Raw genomic sequence first — 21,902 nt, 5'->3', positions numbered from 1 at the left:
GAGTTTTTTTGTTTTTTTTTTCACTGAGGTGTCATCCACTGAGTTTTTTTGTTTTTTTTTTCACTGAGGTGTCATCCACTGAGTTTTTTTTTTTTTTTTAATTACTCGTGGTATTGGCACTCCTCCTCCTGGTGTGCTTTGGCCAGTTCTATCTCTCCTTATTATAGTGTACTTGTCTGTATTATACAGATTTTGGTTCAGCATGTCTTCATTGGTCTTTGTTTCAGTTAGGCAAATTATGTCTGGGTTCTCATTATCTATGAGAGATTCTAGTTCAGCTGTCTTGTTCCGAAGTCCATCTAGATTGGTGTATATGTTTTAAGTCAGTGTTTTTTTTTTCTACCTGTAATTGCGTTGCCGAAATTTCCGTATGAAGCTTTCTCGAGGTACTCTTACCACATTGTTCTCCTTGTAATCCACAATCCACTTGAAATCTTCATTTTTATCCTCTTCCTCATTCTTCTTTATGGCCAGTTCTATCCCTATCTGCCTTTGTTTTATCTCTGAAGATCCTAACCTTCTTGGCAGTACTACTTCCTCAATTTTCCAGTTATGGTGAAGCTCTGGCAACTGTCCCACCATTTCCTCTGTTGCAAACCTTACTCGAAGGAGTCTTGGTTCCTGGATGTTTTGCTGCTGCTCCTTTTGTCCAGGGTTCCTCGCCCTATATAGTCTGGTGGTGTCAACAATCTTAAACTCATCGTCCCTCAGAGCCATGTGCTCTGTGAATAACCTTGTGACCGATTTCAAGTCCACTGCCTTTCCAATTTCCATGTTGTCTGTGTCAGCCTCAGGGACATAAGATAATACTAGGTTCCATGGCCCTAATTAGTTTGTCCTTCTCTATGTCTAGTGCTGCTTTCACCTCAGTTTTTACCTGTTCAATAATCTTTGGAATCACAGTTGTTAGTATTCCTGGACAGGTCCACAAACTATAGGTAAGGATTACAAAATGATGCAAATTGTCAAACATAAATTACCTTTTATTGGAAAAATAGAATATGATTGGACCACATACATACATATATAAAGAAGCTACATATTTCAAAAAAGGAAATGACATGAATAGGGTGCATTTGATGAAACAATGAATTCGGTACGACCGAGACATGGCTGGGTCAGGTCTAGATTCCATACTCGCTAGTAGATGACGTCACGTTTTTGTGTTGTTATCACTTCGGGCAATGTCGGGTTTTTTCGGAAGTTTCCGAAGTCCGATGTGACGGAAGACATTCAGAGGCCCAAATAAAACGCAATGTTAGACTTCAAGCTTCTTTTATGGAAGAAAATTGAAATATCAAAACTTAAAAAAAAAAATTCACGTGGAATGATGAATTGTATAATATATAAATATATTACTATTACTGGGTGGACGTTTTTTACATTAAAAAAGTTTGAACTGCTAGGAAAAGACAAGAGACGACTTTTTTTTATATAAAAATGGTCTTATTTTTATTTACAGCAGAACAATATTAAAATACATGTATGTGGAAAATCTCAATATCAAAATACGTGTATGTGGAAAATCACTTATTCTTATTTACAGCAGCACAATTATAATACAAGTAGGCCTATACATGAAGGTGGAAAATCTTTACTGGTAAAAACACTTTATTTTTATTTGCAGCACAATTCTCAATCTAGACCTGACCGACATGGCTGGCGACAATCTCGTCGACTACAAAATGTTGTCTTACTACCATTAATTCAATTTTTTTTTTTTTCTCTGACTAAGAACAATTTTTATAATGCTCATTTTAACGTGAAAGCTAAAGTCTTGTAACACCATAATGACAATAAACTGAATGTCATATTTCGGGCACCCTTAAACTGGACTTGAATTTGAAAAATGTTGCCTATCTTTACATAATTATACCCCCGTCACACACACACATGTAAAGACATATATGGGTACGCGCATAAACATGTACAGTACACGTAATTGTATAAGGTGTAGGTACATTCTCATTCACGTGCATATGCAGTATTTCCATTTCAACACCCTCCCTAATGGGTAGCAGTTCTCCTTGTAGGCTTGTTTCTGACAAGTTGTTTTGATCAGCTATGTTTGACCCCCTCAGTAACAAATATCACTTTGCATGTCCATATCAAAATACGCCTTCACGCTACATCTGATAAAAGCAACATCTTGAGGTCAGATTTGATTATAAAACAATACTTAGCAATCGTTACGAACTTTAAAAACTTATTATTCTGGTAAAGGTAGATCTGTTCTATTGTTAAAGAATTAAAATCGAACATAAATGACATAATTGGACATCTTAAAATTAGTGGCGAAAGAAATAGAGAGAAATGTAACCTTTATAACCAAGAATGTATTATACTTCATCTTTCGTGTTGGAATATGATACAAATACCCTTAATTCAATATTTAGAGATATATTCCAAAACTTAGCAGACGCAGCATTGAACACAGTGCAGAGATTTCATCACAATATTCGAATACAAATATTGGGTTCTAATACTACAATCACATTATCATCATCGAGCGTTGCTTCACTTGCTATCGCCAGTCCCCGGTTTCTGAGCAAATTCCTATGCAGCACCTTTCCCACCTCAAACAACTCTCGACATATTTGATCAACTTGGCAGCCATGAATTCTGTGAACATCTCCTTCGTCCTCCATCGAGCGTCCTCATGGTAGCCATAAAACTGTGAACGTTAAAAAAATTTCATCAGTGTATATTAGTTTTATCCATTTTGTTATAAAAAAAAATACAATTATTTGCGCGCTCGCTCTGTGCGCATGCACTGTGAAATATACGTAAACTGTAGTAGCATTGCATGTTATTGCAAAAAAAAATAAAAATATATATATATATATATATATCGACCAAAACTTGAAAACGTTAACGGTTTTGCGACTGCCATGAAGAATCTTTCAAGTGCGGGAGAATTCTTTTTTTACCACGATGGAGTACGGTGGCCTATGCATAAGGAATGGATCGGTGAAAACCGACGACCTCCAGTTCATGCCGGTTTTTGACGCCGAGCTGAAAAAAGAGAAGACAACATAAATGAATAGGACAAGGAATCTTATTTTTAACGATCAAAGAGTATCATTAAGAAAGCCTGTTATATTTTAACCATTCCTATAGTTTGCGTATTTGAACTTGGAAATCTATCAGACATGGGAAATTATATTATCATTTGGAGAAGCAGCTAAGTGAAACGCATTCATTATCGTGTAAAATAGAACGGTAAAGGAAGAAACTCGCTGCGTTGGGGACAAAGATTTCTTCGGGTTGAATAAAATCGTCAAACAGTACTTACAGCAAAAATACGTCTTACGTAGCAGTGAAAAAAATTAGTATAGTAACGTACGGATACAGTTACCACAATGTCTCGATGGTCAAGTCGACTGTTCACCTCAGAGCACATGAGATAAACTTGTCTATGGTTATGTCAATTGTAACAGCGACAAAATTTCCGGTGCATCTCCAGAAGAGTTTGCCACAGAGTGCGAGAAATTGCCCTTTTCTTTACATTGTCGGAAAAATAGAATATCACCTGACCAGCCCAAAGTGTAACTGAAAAGGATCCCCTTTGCCTATGGGTAGATCTACATTGCCTGACTACAAGTCAATAATTCTTAATAAAAAAAAAAATAATAATAATAAAAAAATGATATACTAAGGGCTTTTCCCACCTTACAAGGGAGGTCACACGATCACGATCACGAATCCCTTAACCCCCCGGGGTCGTAGGGGCACTGCATCGATGAACAATTCACCAGTGACCTCCATCTTTCACGGTCGTGGGCAAGGGCCTGGGTCTCTGCAAAGTTCTTCCTTGTCCATTCTGTGATATTTTCTACCCACTTCTTCCTCTGCCTGCCTTGTCTCCTCTTCCCCTGAACTGTCCCTTGGAGGATGGTTTATGAGTCCGCTGGACTGTGTCACATGTCCATACCACTTCAGCTCTCTCTTCTTCACTGTGGTCAGGAGGTCTTCACAAGGGAGGTAGCCAAAGTCAAAAGGCATAATTCCTCTCCCACCCATTTCATCCCCACATACTCCACTCCCATTCACCAACCCTTCCTCCCTTTTTTCTTGGCTCCTCCTGGATGACGGGTCATCCCTACATCTCGCCCATTGCTGTCGGTCACAAGCAATGCAGCAAGACACAGCAAATCCACAGCAAGGCTGCTTCATTTAATCAGCGACCTCCCAACCCCTCTCCGTCCCCTCATGCAGAAAAAGAAAAGACAAGGAAATCCCTTCGGGCTGCGTCAAAATATTATTCACACATAACCACCTTATACAACCAATTTCCACTCATCCCTATCTTCTGTCTTCTCCCTTCCTTCCTCAGCAGACATTCCCTTATTTCTCAACGCCCCTTTTACCCCACCCATCCATCTCATCCTCGGTCGCCCCCTCCTGTTCACTCCATCCACCTCTGCCTTCCACACTTCTTTCACTAATATCTATTCACATTCTTTCCATGTGTCCAAACCATCCTAATACTCTTTCATCAACCCTACTTCCCAACTCTTTTCTACACCCGCTCTCCTCCTCACCTCATTTCTCACTCTATCCAGCCTAGTAACCTATACCATATTTCTCAGACATTTCACCTCAAACACACTTAAACTCTTCCTCTATAATATTCCATGTTTCTGCCCCATACAGTGCTGTCGGCACAATCACCCCTTCATACAATGTCCTCTTAGTATCCATTCCCAAATGTCTATTTCTCATTACACCTATTAATCCCCCAAGGACTTGTTTCTCTCAATCTACATTCTACCTCTACCTTTACTTCTCCCTTTCCCACCATATTCGCTTCCATGTATCTAAAGCTATCCACTTCCTCCAGTCTCTCTCCTTTAATACTCACTTCTAATTTGCTGCCATCCTCTCCCCTTGTACATCTCATCACCATACTTTTATCCACATTTTCAACTTCCTCTTTTCGCACACTTTTCCAAATTCCGTCATTAACTTCCTTAATCCCTCCTCTGATCCTGCTACAAGCGCAGTGTCGTCAGCAAACAACAACTGGCTTATCTCCTATTTTTCTCCAGTTTCTTTAACCATCTTCAATCCCCTGCCCATTAACCTTGCAATAAAAAATAATAATGATGGAAAATTAACACTTAAAATCGATGCAGGAAGAACAACACCCTTTTCTGTAATATAATCTATATACAGCGTATGGACAGCATGTAGTAGCAATACTTGTGTTGACACATCAGATTTTGTCCCATGATAATAAAGAAAGAAATAGAATTCCATAGGGGAGTGTAAACATGGGAATGAGCATCTTGACGTTTTCAAAGAAAACAGTGTCTTTAACTTCCAGACCACTTACCTGAAGACACATATCAGAGTCTTCACTACAGATGGTGTCCCTCGGACAGCAGTGGATTCGGTCTGGGCAGCACATGGCGTCTTCCAGAGGGCAACACCCGTATCCGGAAGGGATGCTCAAACAACAGGTGGAAGTGGCCGGACACTGGGAACTATCAGGGCACACTGTGACGAAGGAATGCAGGAATATAGTTGAATCGTAATAATCACATGGGTAGGGGAGTGCGTGCGAGCGTGTGCATACTTCAACCCTGCGTAAGGCGTTAACCTAGTGTGTGGTATCAGTTGAACGCCTGGAAAGATGGTTTCATATATTTCAAATAATATTTGGCACTGGAGTGTACTCACTTTTATCCAACGCAGAGAAGAAACTAATGCGGATCATCCGGTAGCACTGGTCTTCATTGCACTGAAAACCTGCATGAGGGATGAGAGGAAGATGTTAAAAACTAACAGCGGTGAGCAGTGCTGCATTGATCCTCAGTCAGTGTTTTGCTTCGTGGCACATGTTTTTATTTTTCATCTTTGGTATGCACTGAATGTAAACGTGCCACGATGCGTTTTAGAGTACACACACACACACACACACACACACTTCAACGAATGGACGGCTTAGAAGACGTTCTGAAGAAAAGTGAAGTCTGTGGATCCCAACGCAAAGAGAAGTGCCTAGTGTTTTTGCAGGGTGGGGGGGAAATTGCTCGTGGAGTAGTGGGAAAGTAGGGAAAGAGGAAAAGGGGAGGGATTACTGAGGGAAATGGAAGGAAATGAGGAGGGAGTAGACTTGGCCCAGCCAGACAAGCGGAAGGTAAACAAAAGACTGAGTGAGGATGACGGAATGTCTAATAAAAATGTAAAGATTAGAAGTATAGAGAGGAGCAATACAGAAGAAAGTGACGAGAATATGTTCCAGGGATTTAAAGAGGGTGGGGGGGACACAACCCCCCCCCCCGACTGATAAGACTAGAGGAGAGAGTTGATAAGGTGATCGAGGACTTGGAGCGTAAGTTAGGTAACGTAGACTCCATTTTCCATAGAATTGAAAGGTTGGAACAACTAGAGAAGGCTAACAGAAACTTAACTGAAGAAATAGAGGACCTAAAGAGACAGTTAGGAAATGTAAAGGAGGAGAATGAGAAATTGAAGAAGAATAGTAATGAAAACAGAGAGAAAATAGCTACAGAAGCTAAAAATTGGAGAATAACTCAAGAAGGGAATAAGGTTTCATTCACTGACATAGTCAAACAGCAATTGAAAGAACATAATGAAGACTCAGTTATTAAAGTGATGAGACAGAAGGAGAATATAGTAAGAGAATTAGCTGACAAAAAGAAATGTATAATTATATTAGGAATGGAAGAGAAACATAACCCAGATAGAACCGCAAGAATCAAGGAGGAAAATGAAAGAGTAAGCAGTTTATTAAAATTAGTCCAGGAAGATGAACCAGAAATTATAAAGGAAATTGAGGAAAAATTCAGACTCGGAAAATATAGTACAGATAAGACCAGACCAATTAAGATTAAATTCAGGTCACAAACAACGGCAGAGAAAATTCTATCCAAGACAGGGAAACTAGCAACAAATGATCAATATAAAAAGGTATGGATAAAAAGAGAAATGAATAAGGAGGAAAGAGAGGCAGAAAAGCAGAAAAGAATTGAAGCTAAGGCAAAAAACGAGGAAAGAACGGAGTCAGAGAAAGAGAGATTCTATTGGAGAGTAGTGAACATGAAAATAAAGCAGTTCGACATACTAAAGAAAAACATAAGGGAAACAGAGAATACAATGGAAGTGGCAGAAAACTAAGAGTGTCTTACACAAATATAGATGGATTGATAACAGGATTGAATGAACTGAATGATTATTTGAAAGAAAAAGAACCGGACATAATGGGAATTGTAGAAACAAAATTAAAAGGCCCACTACCACCCAACAGTGTAGGACATGATACATACAATTATTGGATTAGAAACAGAGAGAAAAAACAAGGGGGTGGAGTTATGTTCCTGACTAAGAAGGATATAAACGTGAAAGGTGTCATATATGGAAAGAATACAGTAGAGATGATTATGATAGAAGTGGAAGACCGAGATAAGAAGAGCAGAAAATTTGTGATCAATTATGTGCCTCCGAAAACAGCCTCATGGGAGGAGAGTGAACATAAAAGTATGTTAGAGGACACAAAGATAGCATTAACTAAAATAATGGAAGACGGAGGAAGAATAGTTATGATGGGCGACTTTAATTGCAAAGAAATCTGCTGGGAAGAAATGACAGTAAAGAGTGGTGATGACTCATGGGGAAATGCTCTACTTGAGATGATTACTGACCATTCAATGACACAATGGATACAAGAGAACACTAGGTATAGAAATGAAGAAGAACCATCGAGGCTAGACTTAATAATTACATCTGAACCTAGAATAGTGGACAAGATTGAATATAAAACACCAATAGGTAAAAGTGACCACATATTGATTGAACTGGAACTTAATGAAGAAAAATATATGAAAAGAAATGAACAATATAGAAAAGGAAGAATGATGTATGAAAAAACAAACTTTGATAAAATAAGAGAATTCTTCCAACAAGAAAACTGGGAAGAAATATACAAAGAAGAAACAACAGTGGAAGAGAAATGGAATATTTTGACAAAAATTTACAAAAAAGGAGTGGAAAAGTATGTCCCAAGACAAAAACAAGAAAAAGAATATGTAAAATGCTGGTACAACAAAAGTTGTAGGGAGTTAAAAGACAAAAGAGACAATGCCTGGACCAGATGGAAAAAAGACAGAAGACCTGAAAAATGGAAAATATATACTGGTTATAGAAATGAATATGTACAAAAGTGCAGAGAGGAAAAAAGAAAATATGAAAAAGATGTTATAGAAAAGTGTAAAGATCAACCAAAACTATTCTACAGATTTGTAAACAATAAACTGAAAAACAAACAAGACTTAGAGAAATTAAGACAAGGAGGAGTTGAATACACTGAGGAAATGGAAATGGCAGAAATTATGAACAAACATTTTAAATCAGTGTTTACAAGGGAAAATATACAACCTGAAGAGATTGAGTGGAAGGAAAAAGTCCCCCCTATGGAAGAAATAGAAGTAACAAAGAATGAAATATTGACACACTTGGGTAATTTTGATGTCAGAAAATCGCATGGACCAGATGAAATAGCAAACTGGATTCTGAAAGAATACAGGAATGAACTGGCAGACAAAATACATAGCATAATAAGCAGTTCCTTAAAAGAAGGAAAAGTTCCAGAAGATTGGAAAAAAGCAAATATAGTACCTATATATAAAGGAGGAAATAAAGAAGAACCTACCAACTATAGACCAGTCTCTCTAACAAGTACAATAGCAAAAATATGTGAAAGAATTATCAAAAGTAGATGGGTAAAATACTTGGAAAAAAACAACGTACTAAATCCAAGGCAATTTGGATTCAGACAAGGACGATCATGCGTCACCAATTTAATATGTTTCTATTCAAGGCTAATAGATATAATACAAGAAAGAGATGGATGGGCTGATTGTGCATTTCTAGACCTAAAAAAAGCTTTTGACAAAGTACCACATAAGAAGTTGCTTAAGAAATTAGAATATGAAGGAGGAATACAAGGTAAATTGCTAAATTGGATGGAAGACTTTTTGCAAGAAAGAAAAATGAGAGTAGTGATAAGAGATCAGCACTCAAAATGGAATGAAGTAATAAGCGGTGTCCCGCAGGGAACAGTTCTGGCCCCAATAATGTTTGCTATATATATTAATGATATGGATGAAGGAATTGAAAGCTATATGAGCTTCTTTGCAGATGATACAAAATTACTGAAAAGAGTGAAAACTGAAGAAGATTGTGAATCACTACAGAGAGATCTAAATAAAGTACAAGAATGGAGTAGGAAGTGGGAGATGGAGTTCAATACAAAAAAGTGTAGTATAATGGAATTTGGAAAAAGCAAAAACAGAATAACAGGATCATATAATTTGGGAGAAGAAGGAATAAAAAAAGTAGAAAATGAGAAGGACCTGGGAGTCATTGTTATGAATAATATGTCACCTGAGAAACATATAAATAAGATTTTTGGAGAAACTTATAATTTAATAAGAACAATCAAAGTGGCATTTACATACCTGGATGAAGAAATGGTGAGGAAAATCCTAATCACCCTGATAAGACCAAGATTGGAATATGCAGCAACGATATGGTCACCAAGTACAAAAAAATGTATAAAAAACTTGAAAGAATACAAAGAGCAATTACAAAACTGGCACCAACACTCTCAAAACTATCATATGAAGAGAGACTACAAAAACTTAAACTACAGACACTAGAGCAAAGAAGAGAGAGAGGAGATTTGATAGCTATTTACAGAATCATGAAAGGCATAGACATTACTGATAGAGAGAATCTGATAAAATGGGATGACAGAAATACAAGAGGACACGGAAAGAAAATAAAAAAAGACAGCTATAGAAGAGATTTGAAAAAGAACAGCTTTCCTCACAGAGCAATAGACAGTTGGAACAAGTTAGATGAGAAAGTGGTGTGTGCAAAAACAATACATGAATTTAAAAATAGTTTAGATAAAATGAGATATGAAGACGGGACATCACGAGCATAGCTCCCCTTCCCGTAAAATACAACTAGGTAAATACAACTAGGTAAATACACACACACACATATATATATATATATATATATATATATATACATATATATATACGTATATATAAATATACATATATATATATACATATATGTACACATATATATATATATATATATACATATATATATATATACATATATATATATATATACATATATATATACATATACATATATATATATATATATATATATATATATATATATCATATATAAGCGGCTTGGATGTGCATTTCTCGACATTTTATTGTTGCCCCTCTCCGATTTGTAATTTACGTTTGCGACCCCTCTCATAGAAAAATATATATTATCTATATTCTAAAACACAAACCACAGCTGTATTATACAAATTAAAGTGTTTGTAAGAGCTTACAGATATGACAGTTCGTATGCAAATATATTTGTGACTCTTGAAATGGCTTCCATGTGGAGCTCTTCCTTAGAAATGCGACCTGGCCCCGAGTCTGAGAAGCAACTGGAGTTGAGAAGAAGGCATCCTTACCCATCGGGCAACAGAATCCTCTCTTTGGGCAACAGACTCCGAAAGGGTGATGGCAGAGGCCCATGGTGTCACCGAGCAAGTAACAAGACGTCAAATTGCCAGTCCTTCGGAAAGACAAGACACTTAGGTGAATAAGAATACATTAGCACTGTAACGTAGACATGAAGTTTAATCTTATTTATATAAATACTGAAGAAGGTATACTGTATACTGTGCGAATAAAGAAAATACATACATACACCAAAGGCCTTTTTCCCCCTTACACGGGAGGTAGCCAAAAGAAAAAGGCATAGAAACCACTCCCACCCATTCCATCCCCTACATACTCCACTCCCCTCCACCCTCTTCCCTCACTCTTATCTTGGCACCTCCTGGATGACGGGTCATCCCTGCATCTTGTCCACTGCCCTGGGTCAGAAGCAGTGTCGCAAGACACAGCACATCCACAGCAAGGCCGCTTTATTAAATCGGCGATTCCCCCCTTTCCATCCCCTCATGCAGAAAATGAGAAGACGGGTTGCGTCAACTTATTTTTCATACATACTCCCTCACCCCCATCCACTCCCCCTCATGCATCACAGCATCATCCATACACAACCCTTCTCCATTCACCCCTATCTTCTGTCCTTTCCTGTCCTTCTTCAACAGACATTCCTCTCTTTCCCAATACCCCTTTTACCCCATCCATCCATCTCATCCTAGGACGCCCCCTCATATTCACTCCTTCCACCTCTGCCTTCCACACCTCTTTTACTAATATTTCTTCACTCATTTTTTCCTTGTATCCAAACCATCCCAATACTCTTTCATCAACCCTATCTCTCAACTCCCTTTCCACCCCTGTTCTCGGCCTCACCTCCTCATTTCTCACTCTATCCAGCCAAGTAACCCCTATCATACTTCTCAGGCATTTCCTCTCAAACACATTCAAATTCCTTCTCTCTTCCTCTCTTATGTTCCATGTTTCTGCCCCATACAGTGCTGTCGGCACAATCACTACTTCATACAATCTCCTTTTAGCATCCATTCCCAAATGTCTATTTCTCATTACATTTTTTAATCCCCCAAGGCATTTACTCGCTTCTTTCAATCTACATTCTACCTCCAACCCCACTCCTCCCTTTCCTGCCACATTTGCACCCAAGTATCTAAAACTATCCACTTTCTCCAGTCTCTCTCCCTTAATACTCACTTCCAGTCTGCTGCCACCCTCTCCCCACTACCCTTACCACCCGTACCACCCCATCCATGTATAGATTAAAAAAAAAAATATATATATATATATATATATATATATATATATAAATATATATATATACATATATATACATAATGTGTGTGTGTGTGTGATTTAACATAGTCTTGGATCATGTGTTGCATTCGTGATCGACAGCTATTACCCTGACGAATGAGAGTTCAGAGCTTATATATGGCCCAATGTATGGGTGAAACTATAATAATACTATTACACACACACACTTCCAACTACTTGCCCACCAGAGTTGGAGTGCCGGCTCGCAGAGCAGCGTTCCTGACATTTTCAACCCTGAGCGCGTTACCACTATACCGTCGAGCACTTTTTTTTCCATAGTCTTGGGTCACGTGTTGTTCCCGTGACCGACAACTATTACCCTCCCGGATGAGAGCTTAGAGTTCATATATTGTTCGATATATGGGTAATGTGATCTTCCACACGCACTCACACCCTAACTTGTTCATACGAGTATGTGTATTCGTATATGCGATTCACTATGGTCTTCACCATGGTCTTGTATCACGTGTTGGACTCATGATCGACAGCTATTTCCCTCCCGGAAGAGAGCTCAGAGCTCGTATATGACCGATCTATGGGTAATGCTGTGACCTTACACGCACACACACACACAACTCCCCGTCCACGAGAGTTGGAGTAACTACCCGCAAGGCAGCGATACTGAAATTATTTCAGTCCTGGGCGGGATTCGAACACGGACCTCCGTAGTATCAGCCGGGAACTCTACCAACTGCGCCAAGAGTTGTGTGTGTGCATCTGTGTATGTGTGTGTGTAATATCACGCCACTTGATGACGCTGTGTGTGTATATGCGTATATCAATATGCCCTCAGTATACATGAATACATGATGCGAGTGCAAGAGGTAATGAATTAGAGCAATATAAAGTGTAAACATAACCCATGGTATCTATGTGTGTTTCTATGTAGATATGCTTGTATGTATATATGCATATATGAATATACATATGCATGGATGTATGTATATAAGTATGCATGTATGAAGGTATTGTACAGCATGTGTACTATATGTACGTGCGTGCATGTGATTCACCACGGTCTTGGATCATGTGTTGGACTCGTGATCGACAACTATTAACCCTCGAATATGGCCCGATCTATGGGTAAAACGGTGTCCTTAAAGACACATACACCCAACTCGTTGCCTACCACAGTTGGGTAGCCGGCTCGCAGTGCAGCGATGTAGTTGTGTGCTTGTATTTACCTAGTTGTATTTTACGGGAAGGGGAGCTATGCTCGTGAGGTCCCGTCTTCATATCTCATTTTATCTAAACTATTTTTAAATTCATGTATTGTTTTTGCACACACCACTTTCTCATCTAACTTGTTCCAACTGTCTATTGCTCTGTGAGGAAAGCTGTTCTTTTTCAAATCTCTTCTATAGTTGTCTTTTTTTATTTTCTTTCCGTGTCCTCTTGTATTTCTGTCATCCCATTTTATCAGATTCTCTCTATCAGTAATTTCTATGCCTTTCATGATTCTGTAAATAGCTATCAAATCTCCTCTCTCTCTTCTTTGCTCTAGTGTCTGTAGTTTAAGTTTTTGTAGTCTCTCTTCATATGATAGTTTTGAGAGTGTTGGTGCCAGTTTAGTAATTGCTCTTTGTATTCTTTCAAGTTTTTTTATACATTTTTTTGTACTTGGTGACCATATCGTTGCTGCATATTCCAATCTTGGTCTTATCAGGGTGATTAGGATTTTCCTCACCATTTCTTCATCCAGGTATGTAAATGCCACTTTGATTGTTCTTATTAAATTATAAGTTTCTCCAAAAATCTTATTTATATGTTTCTCAGGTGACATATTATTCATAACAATGACTCCCAGGTCCCTCTCATTTTCTACTCTTTTTATTCCTTCTTCTCCCAAATTATATGATCCTGTTATTCTGTTTTTGCTTTTTCCAAATTCCATTATACTACACTTTTTTGTATTGAACTCCATCTCCCACTTCCTACTCCATTCTTGTACTTTATTTAGATCTCTCTGTAGTGATTCACAATCCTCTTCAGTTTTCACTCTTTTCAGTAATTTTGCATCATCTGCAAAGAAGCTCATATAGCTTTCAATTCCTTCATCCATATCATTAATATATATAGCAAACATTATTGGGGCCAGAACTGTTCCCTGCGGGACACCGCTTATTACTTCATTCCATTTTGAGTGCTGATCTCTTATCACTACTCTCATTTTTCTTTCTTGCAAAAAGTCTTCCATCCAATTTAGCAATTTACCTTGTATTCCTCCTTCATATTCTAATTTCTTAAGCAACTTCTTATGTGGTACTTTGTCAAAAGCTTTTTTTAGGTCTAGAAATGCACAATCAGCCCATCCATCTCTTTCTTGTATTATATCTATTAGTCTTGAATAGAAACATATTAAATTGGTGACGCATGATCGTCCTTGTCTGAATCCAAATTGCCTTGGATTTAGTACGTTGTTTTTTTCCAAGTATTTTACCCATCTACTTTTGATAATTCTTTCACATATTTTTGCTATTGTACTTGTTAGAGAGACTGGTCTATAGTTGGTAGGTTCTTCTTTATTTCCTCCTTTATATATAGGTACTATATTTGCTTTTTTCCAATCTTCTGGAACTTTTCCTTCTTTTAAGGAACTGCTTATTATGCTATGTATTTTGTCTGCCAGTTCATTCCTACATTCTTTCAGAATCCAGTTTGCTATTTCATCTGGCCCATGCGATTTTCTGACATCAAAATTACCCAAGTGTGTCAATATTTCATTCTTCGTTACTTCTATTTCTTCCATAGGGGGGACTTTTTCCTTCCACTCAATCTCTTCAGGTTGTATATTTTCCCTTGTAAACACTGATTTAAAATGTTTGTTCATAATTTCTGCCATTTCCATTTCCTCAGTGTATTCAACTCCTCCTTGTCTTAATTTCTCCAAGTCTTGTTTGTTTTTCAGTTTATTGTTTACAAATCTGTAGAATAGTTTTGGTTGATCTTTACACTTTTCTATAACATCTTTTTCATATTTTCTTTTTTCCTCTCTGCACTTTTGTACATATTCATTTCTATAACCAGTATATATTTTCCATTTTTCAGGTCTTCTGTCTTTTTTCCATCCGGTCCAGGCTTTGTCTCTTTTGTCTTTTAACTCCCTACAACTTTTGTTGTACCAGCATTTTACATATTCTTTTTCTTGTTTTTGTCTTGGGACATACTTTTCCACTCCTTCTTTGTAAATTTTTGTCAAAATATTCCATTTCTCTTCCACTGATGTTTCTTCTTTGTATATTTCTTCCCAGTTTTCTTGTTGGAAGAATTCTCTTATTTTATCAAAGTTTGTTTTTTCATACATCATTCTTCCTTTTCTATATTGTTCATTTCTTTTCATATATTTTTCTTCATTAAGTTCCAGTTCAATCAATATGTGGTCACTTTTACCTATTGGTGTTTTATATTCAATCTTGTCCACTATTCTAGGTTCAGATGTAATTATTAAGTCTAGCCTCGATGGTTCTTCTTCATTTCTATACCTAGTGTTCTCTTGTATCCATTGTGTCATTGAATGGTCAGTAATCATCTCAAGTAGAGCATTTCCCCATGAGTCATCACCACTCTTTACTGTCATTTCTTCCCAGCAGATTTCTTTGCAATTAAAGTCGCCCATCATAACTATTCTTCCTCCGTCTTCCATTATTTTAGTTAATGCTATCTTTGTGTCCTCTAACATACTTTTATGTTCACTCTCCTCCCATGAGGCTGTTTTCGGAGGCACATAATTGATCACAAATTTTCTGCTCTTCTTATCTCGGTCTTCCACTTCTATCATAATCATCTCTACTGTATTCTTTCCATATATGACACCTTTCACGTTTATATCCTTCTTTGTCAGGAACATAACTCCACCCCCTTGTTTTTTCTCTCTGTTTCTAATCCAATAATTGTATGTATCATGTCCTACACTGTTGGGTGGTAGTGGGCCTTTTAATTTTGTTTCTACAATTCCCATTATGTCCGGTTCTTTTTCTTTCAAATAATCATTCAGTTCATTCAATCCTGTTATCAATCCATCTATATTTGTGTAAGACACTCTTAGTTTTCTGCCACTTCCATTGTGTTCTCTGTTTCCCTTATGTTTTTCTTTAGTATGTCGAACTGCTTTATTTTCATGTTCACTACTCTCCAATAGAATCTCTCTTTCTCTGACTCCGTTCTTTCCTCGTTTTTTGCCTTAGCTTCAATTCTTTTCTGCTTTTCTGCCTCTCTTTCCTCCTTATTCATTTCTCTTTTTATCCATACCTTTTTATATTGATCATTTGTTGCTAGTTTCCCTGTCTTGGATAGAATTTTCTCTGCCGTTGTTTGTGACCTGAATTTAATCTTAATTGGTCTGGTCTTATCTGTACTATATTTTCCGAGTCTGAATTTTTCCTCAATTTCCTTTATAATTTCTGGTTCATCTTCCTGGACTAATTTTAATAAACTGCTTACCCTTTCATTTTCCTCCTTGATTCTTGCGGTTCTATCTGGGTTATGTTTCTCTTCCATTCCTAATATAATTATACATTTCTTTTTGTCAGCTAATTCTCTTACTATATTCTCCTTCTGTCTCATCACTTTAATAACTGAATCTTCATTATGTTCTTTCAATTGCTGTTTGACTATGTCAGTGAATGAAACCTTATTCCCTTCTTGAGTTATTCTCCAATTTTTAGCTTCTGTAGCTATTTTCTCACTGTTTTCATTACTATTCTTCTTCAATTTCTCATTCTTCTCCTTTACATTTCCTAACTGTCTTTTTAGGTCCTCTACTTCTTCAGTTAAGTTTCTGTTAGCCTTCTCTAGTTGTTCCAATCTTTCAATTCTCTGGAAGATGGAGTCTACCTTACCTAACTTACGTTCCAAGTCCTCGATCACCTTATCAACTCTCTCCTCTAGTCTTATCAGTCGGGGGGGGGGGTTGTGTCCCCCCCACCCTCTTTAAATCCCTGGAACATATTCTCGTCACTTTCTACTGTATTTCTCCTCTCTATACTTCTAATCTTTACATTTTTATTTGCCATTTCGTCATCCGGTGGTCGTTTCATGTTGACCTTACGCCCGTCTGCCTGGGCCAAGTCCTCCACATCCTCATTTCCTTCCATTTCCCCAGCAATCCCTCCCCTTCTCCTCTTTTCCTACTTACCTACTGCCTCACGAGCAATTTCCCCCCCCCCTGCAAATACAAAAAGGCACTTCTCTTTGCGTTGGTATCCACAATCTGCACTTTTCTTCAGAGCGTTCGTCAAGCCGTCCGTTCGTTGAAAGTGTGTGTATGTGAGTTCATGTGTACGCATGAACATGTTGCATGTTTGTATGTAGAATAGATCAAATTTATTTGCTCAGACTTCGTGACACATTGTGGAGTGTATTTCCTCTAAACATAATTTTATAAGTAACTAAATAAGAATTATACACAGCACACACTTATCATAGGTTATATCATTCCTGTACGAAAATACATTATTATTTCCAGTAAAGCAAACGTTTGTGCAAAAAATGGATAAGTATTCCAGAGTGGTGGATATTTTCGTATCCTAAGATCAAATATATATTTTGTCTTAGTGTTAGGCAATATTTTACTTTTCCAAAATAACGTTCAATAATTTATTCATATGTTTATCTACATCAATTTGCATTACTTTTACGTATCGCCGTTAATTCTCAGAAGTTACTCAATTTTTTTTTCAAATTTTCTCAAATATGTAAATATTGCATATGTTCACACTACATATAAACTTTCGTGTGGGCGCGCGCACGCACGCACGCACGCACGCACACACACACTTCAGCGAATGGACGGCTTGGATGACGTTCTGAAGAAAACTGAAGTCTGTGGATCCCAACGCAAAGAGAAGTGCCTAGTGTTTTTGCAGGGTGGGGGGGAAATTGCTCGTGGAGTAGTGGGAAAGTAGGGAAAGAGGAAAAGGGGAGGGATTACTGAGGGAAATGGAAGGAAATGAGGAGGGAGTAGACTTGGTCCAGCCAGACAAGCGAAAGGTAAACAAAAGACTGAGTGAGGATGAAATGTCTAATAAAAATGTAAAGATTAGAAGTATAGAGAGGAGCAATACAGAAGAAAGTGACGATAATATGTTCCAGGGATTTAAAGAGGGTGTGGGGGACACAACCCCAACCCCCCCCGACTGATAAGACTAGAGGAAAAACTTGAAAAAAAAAAAAAAATGACCGAACATCGGGAGATTAGGTTCGGTAACATAGCAAAGATTGCGCAGAGAGTTGAAAGGTTGGAACAACTAGAGAAGGCTAACAGAAACTTAACTAAAGAAATAGAAGAATTAAAAAGACAGTTAGGAAATGTAAAGGATGAGAATGTGAAATTGAAGAGGAATAATAAAGACAACAGAGAGAAAATAGCTAAAGAAGCTAAAAATTGGAAAACAACCCAAGAAGGGAATAAAGTTTCATTCACTGACATAGTCAAACAGCAAATGAAAGAACATAATGAAGACTCAGTTATTAAAGTGATGAGACAGAAGGAGAATATAGTAAGAGACTTAGCTGACAAAAAGAAATGTATAATTATATTAGGAATGGAAGAGAAATATAACCCAGATAGAACCACAATAATCAAAGAGGAAAATGAAAAAGTAAGCAGTTTACTAAAATTAGTTCAGGAAGATGAACCTGAAATCATGAAGGAAATTGAGGAGAAATTCAGACTCGGAAAATATAGTACAGATAAGACCAGACCAATTAAGATTAAATTCAGGTCACAAACAACGGCAGAGAAAATTCTATCAAAGACAGGGAAACTAGCAACAAATGATCAATATAAAAAGGTATGGATAAAAAGAGAAATGAATAAGGAGGAAAGAGAGGCAGAAAAGCAGAAAAGACTTGAAGCTAAGGAAAAAACGAGAAAAGAACAGTCAGAAAAAGAGAAATTCTACTGGAGAGTAGTGAATATGAAAGTAAAGCAGTTCGACATACTAGAGAAAAACAAAAGGGAAACAGAAAATACAATGGAAGTAGCAGAAAATTAAGAGTGTCTTACACAAATATAGATGTATCAATAACAGGATTGAATGAGCTGAATGATTATCTGAAGGAAAAAGAACCGGACATAATGGAAATTGTAGAAACAAAATTAAAAGGTCCACTACCACCCAACAGTGTAGGACATGATCCATATAATTATTGGATTAGAAACAGAGAGACAAAACAAGGGGGTGGAGTTATGTTCCTGACTAAGAAGGATATAAACGTGAGGTGTGTCACATATGGAAAGAATACAGTAGAGATGATTATGATCGAAGTGGAAGACATAGATAAGAAAAGCAGAAATTTTGTAATAAACTATGTGCCTCCAAAAACAGCATCGTGGGAAGAGAGTGAACATAAAAGTATGTTAGAAGACACAAGGATAACATTAAATAAGATAATGGAAGATGGAGGAAGAATAGTTATAATGGGCGACTTTAATTGCAAAGAAATCTGCTGGGAAGAGATGACAGTAAAGGGTGGAGACGACTCATTGGGAAACGTTCTACTCGAGATGATTATTGACCATACAATGACACAATGGATACAAGAGAACACTAGGTATAGAAGTGAAGAAGAACCATCGAGACTAGACCTAATAATCACATCTGAACCTAAAATTGTGGAAAAGATTGAACATAAAACACCAATAACTAAAAGTGACCACATATTGATTGAACTGAAAAATGGAAAATATATACCGGTTATAGAAAGGAATATGTACAAGTGTGCAGAGAGGAAAAGAGAAAATATGAAAAAGATGTCATAGAAAATGTAAAGATCAACCAAAACTATTTCACAGATTTGTAAACAACAAACTGAAAAACAAACAAGATTTAGAGAAATTAAGACAAGGAGGAGTTGAATACACAGAGGAAATAGAAATGGCGGAAATTATGAACAAGCATTTTAAATCAGTGTTTACAAGGGAGAACATACAACCTGGGGAGATCGAATCGAAAGAGAAAGTCCCCCCTATGAAAGAAATAGAGGTAACAAAGAATGAAATAATGAAACACTTGAGTAATCTTGATGTCAGAAAATCGCATGGACCAGATGAAACAGCAAACTGGATTTTGAAAGAATGCAGGAATGAACTGGCTATATCATAATAAACAGTTCCTTGAAAGAAGGAATAGTTCCAAAAGATTGGAAAAAGCAAATATAGTACTTATATATAAAGGGGGAAATAAAGAAGACCCTACCAACTATAGACCAGTCTTTCTAACAAGTACAATAGCAAAAATTTGTGAAAGAATTATCAAAAGTAGATGGGGGGTAAAATATTAAAAAAAAAAAAAAAAAAACGTGCTAAATCCAAGGCAATTTGGATTCAGACAAGGACGGTCATGCGTCACCAATTTAATATGTTTCTATTCAAGGCTAATAGATATAATACAAGAAAGAGATGGAGGGGCTGATTGTGCATTTCTAGACCTAAAAAAAGCCTTTGACAAAGTACCACATAAGAAGTTGCTTAAGAAATTAGAAACTGAAGGAGGAATACAGGGCAAACTGCTTAAATAGATGGAAGACTTTTTGCAAGAAAGAAAAATGAGAGTAGTGATAAGAGACAAACACTCAAAATGGGATGAAGTAATAAGTGGTGTTCCACAAGGAACAGTTCTGACCCCAATAATGTTTGCTATATACATTAATGATATGGATGAAGAAATTGAAAGTTATATGAGCTTCTTTGCAGATGATGCAAAACTATTAAAAAAAGTGAACATGGAAGAAGATTGTGAGTCACTACAGAGTGATCTCAATAAAGTCTGGGAATGGAGTAGGAAGTGGGAGATGGAGTTCAACACTAAAAAGTGTAGTATAATGGAATTTGGAAAAAGCAAAAACAGAATAACAGGATCATATAAATTGGGAGAAGAAGGAATAAAAAAAGTTGAAAATGAGAAGGACCTGGGAGTCATTGTTATGAATAATATGTCACCTGAGAAACATATAAATAAGATTTTTGGAGAAACTTATAATTTGATAAGAACAATCAAAGTGGCATTTACATACCTGGATGAAGAAATGGTGAAGAAAATACTAATCACTCTGATAAGACCAAGATTGGAATATGCAGCAACGATGTGGTCACCAAGTACAAAAAAATGTATAAAAAAACTTGAAAGAATACAAAGAGCAATTACAAAATTGGCACCAACACTCTCAAAACTATCATATGAAGAGAGACTAGCAAAACTTGAGCTACAGACACTAGAGCAAAGAAGAGAGAGAGGAGATTTGATAACTATTTAAAGAATCATGAAAGGCATAGAAATTATTGATAGAGAGGATCTAATAAATTGGGATGAAAGAAATACAAGAGGACACGGAAAGAAAATAAAAAAAGACAGCTATAGAAGAGATCTGAAAAAGAACAGCTTTCCTCACAGAGTAATGGACAGTTGGAACAAGTTAGATGAGAAAGTGGTGTGTGCAAAAACAATACATGAATTTAAAAATAGTTTAGATAAAATGAGATATGAAGACGGGACATCACGAGCATAGCTCCCCTTCCCGTAAAATACAACTAGGTAAACTAGGTAAATACACACACACACACACGGCTTTTTATTACATGTACGAAGAAATGGTGAAGAAAGAAGAGAATCTGATCCACTCGAAGATGAGAATATGCAACACTGGTTCCTACACAAAACAGGACATGATTAACATCAAAAGAATACTAATAACATCAACCAAAATTGTCCCCGATTCTAGTAGACGTACCATATAAGGAAACATTAAAAAAAAACTGGTTCTGTCCTCATAAAAGAGAGGGGCGACATGATTTCTGCGATCAGATCAATGGGTGGAGTGGGCGAGAGAGCGACACAAGGTCATAGAAAAATAAAGGTGTCTGATGGATAGAAAGAAGCAGAGTTTGCTGTACACGTGTATCCAATTGTAGATTACTTTAAAAGAGGAAATAATTCAGTTTAACCACAAACTAAGTCAAGTTAGATTGATGGAGACCGAGACGAGACCTATAAGCGTTGTTCTTTTCATGAGTATTACATTTATATACAATTAGATAAATACACATACACACAACACAAACCTGCA

The 21,902-nt window shown here is 37.0% G+C and overlaps 1 protein-coding gene across 2 annotated transcripts in view; it reads right to left on the bottom strand.

The window, feature by feature from the left end:
• Window positions 1–1,706: 1,706 nt before the first annotated feature.
• LOC143038571 (progranulin-like) overlaps window positions 1,707–21,902 on the bottom strand; it is a 21,470-nt gene continuing 1,274 nt past the window's right edge. Inside the window, exons 2-6 of one of the 2 annotated variants that reach the window (XM_076207946.1) lie at window positions 10,526–10,629; window positions 5,686–5,754; window positions 5,339–5,502; window positions 2,931–3,015; window positions 1,707–2,674 (exon numbers count right to left, since the gene is read on the bottom strand). In XM_076207946.1, coding sequence (XP_076064061.1) covers window positions 2,950–3,015; window positions 5,339–5,502; window positions 5,686–5,754; window positions 10,526–10,629 — 403 coding nt within the window. In that variant the 3' untranslated portion in view covers window positions 1,707–2,674; window positions 2,931–2,949. Of the gene's footprint in view, window positions 3,016–5,338; window positions 5,503–5,685; window positions 5,755–10,525; window positions 10,630–21,902 lie in introns of both variants that reach the window. The other variant, XM_076207945.1, reaches the window with a different exon arrangement.

The sequence above is a fragment of the Oratosquilla oratoria genome, chromosome 24, assembly GCF_046742065.1.
Source record: "Oratosquilla oratoria isolate Oo_2021 chromosome 24, ASM4674206v1, whole genome shotgun sequence".
NCBI classification, from domain to species: domain Eukaryota; kingdom Metazoa; phylum Arthropoda; class Malacostraca; order Stomatopoda; family Squillidae; genus Oratosquilla; species Oratosquilla oratoria.
Note: the sequence above shows the minus strand (reverse complement) of the source record. Positions and strands in the feature narration are given on the sequence as shown.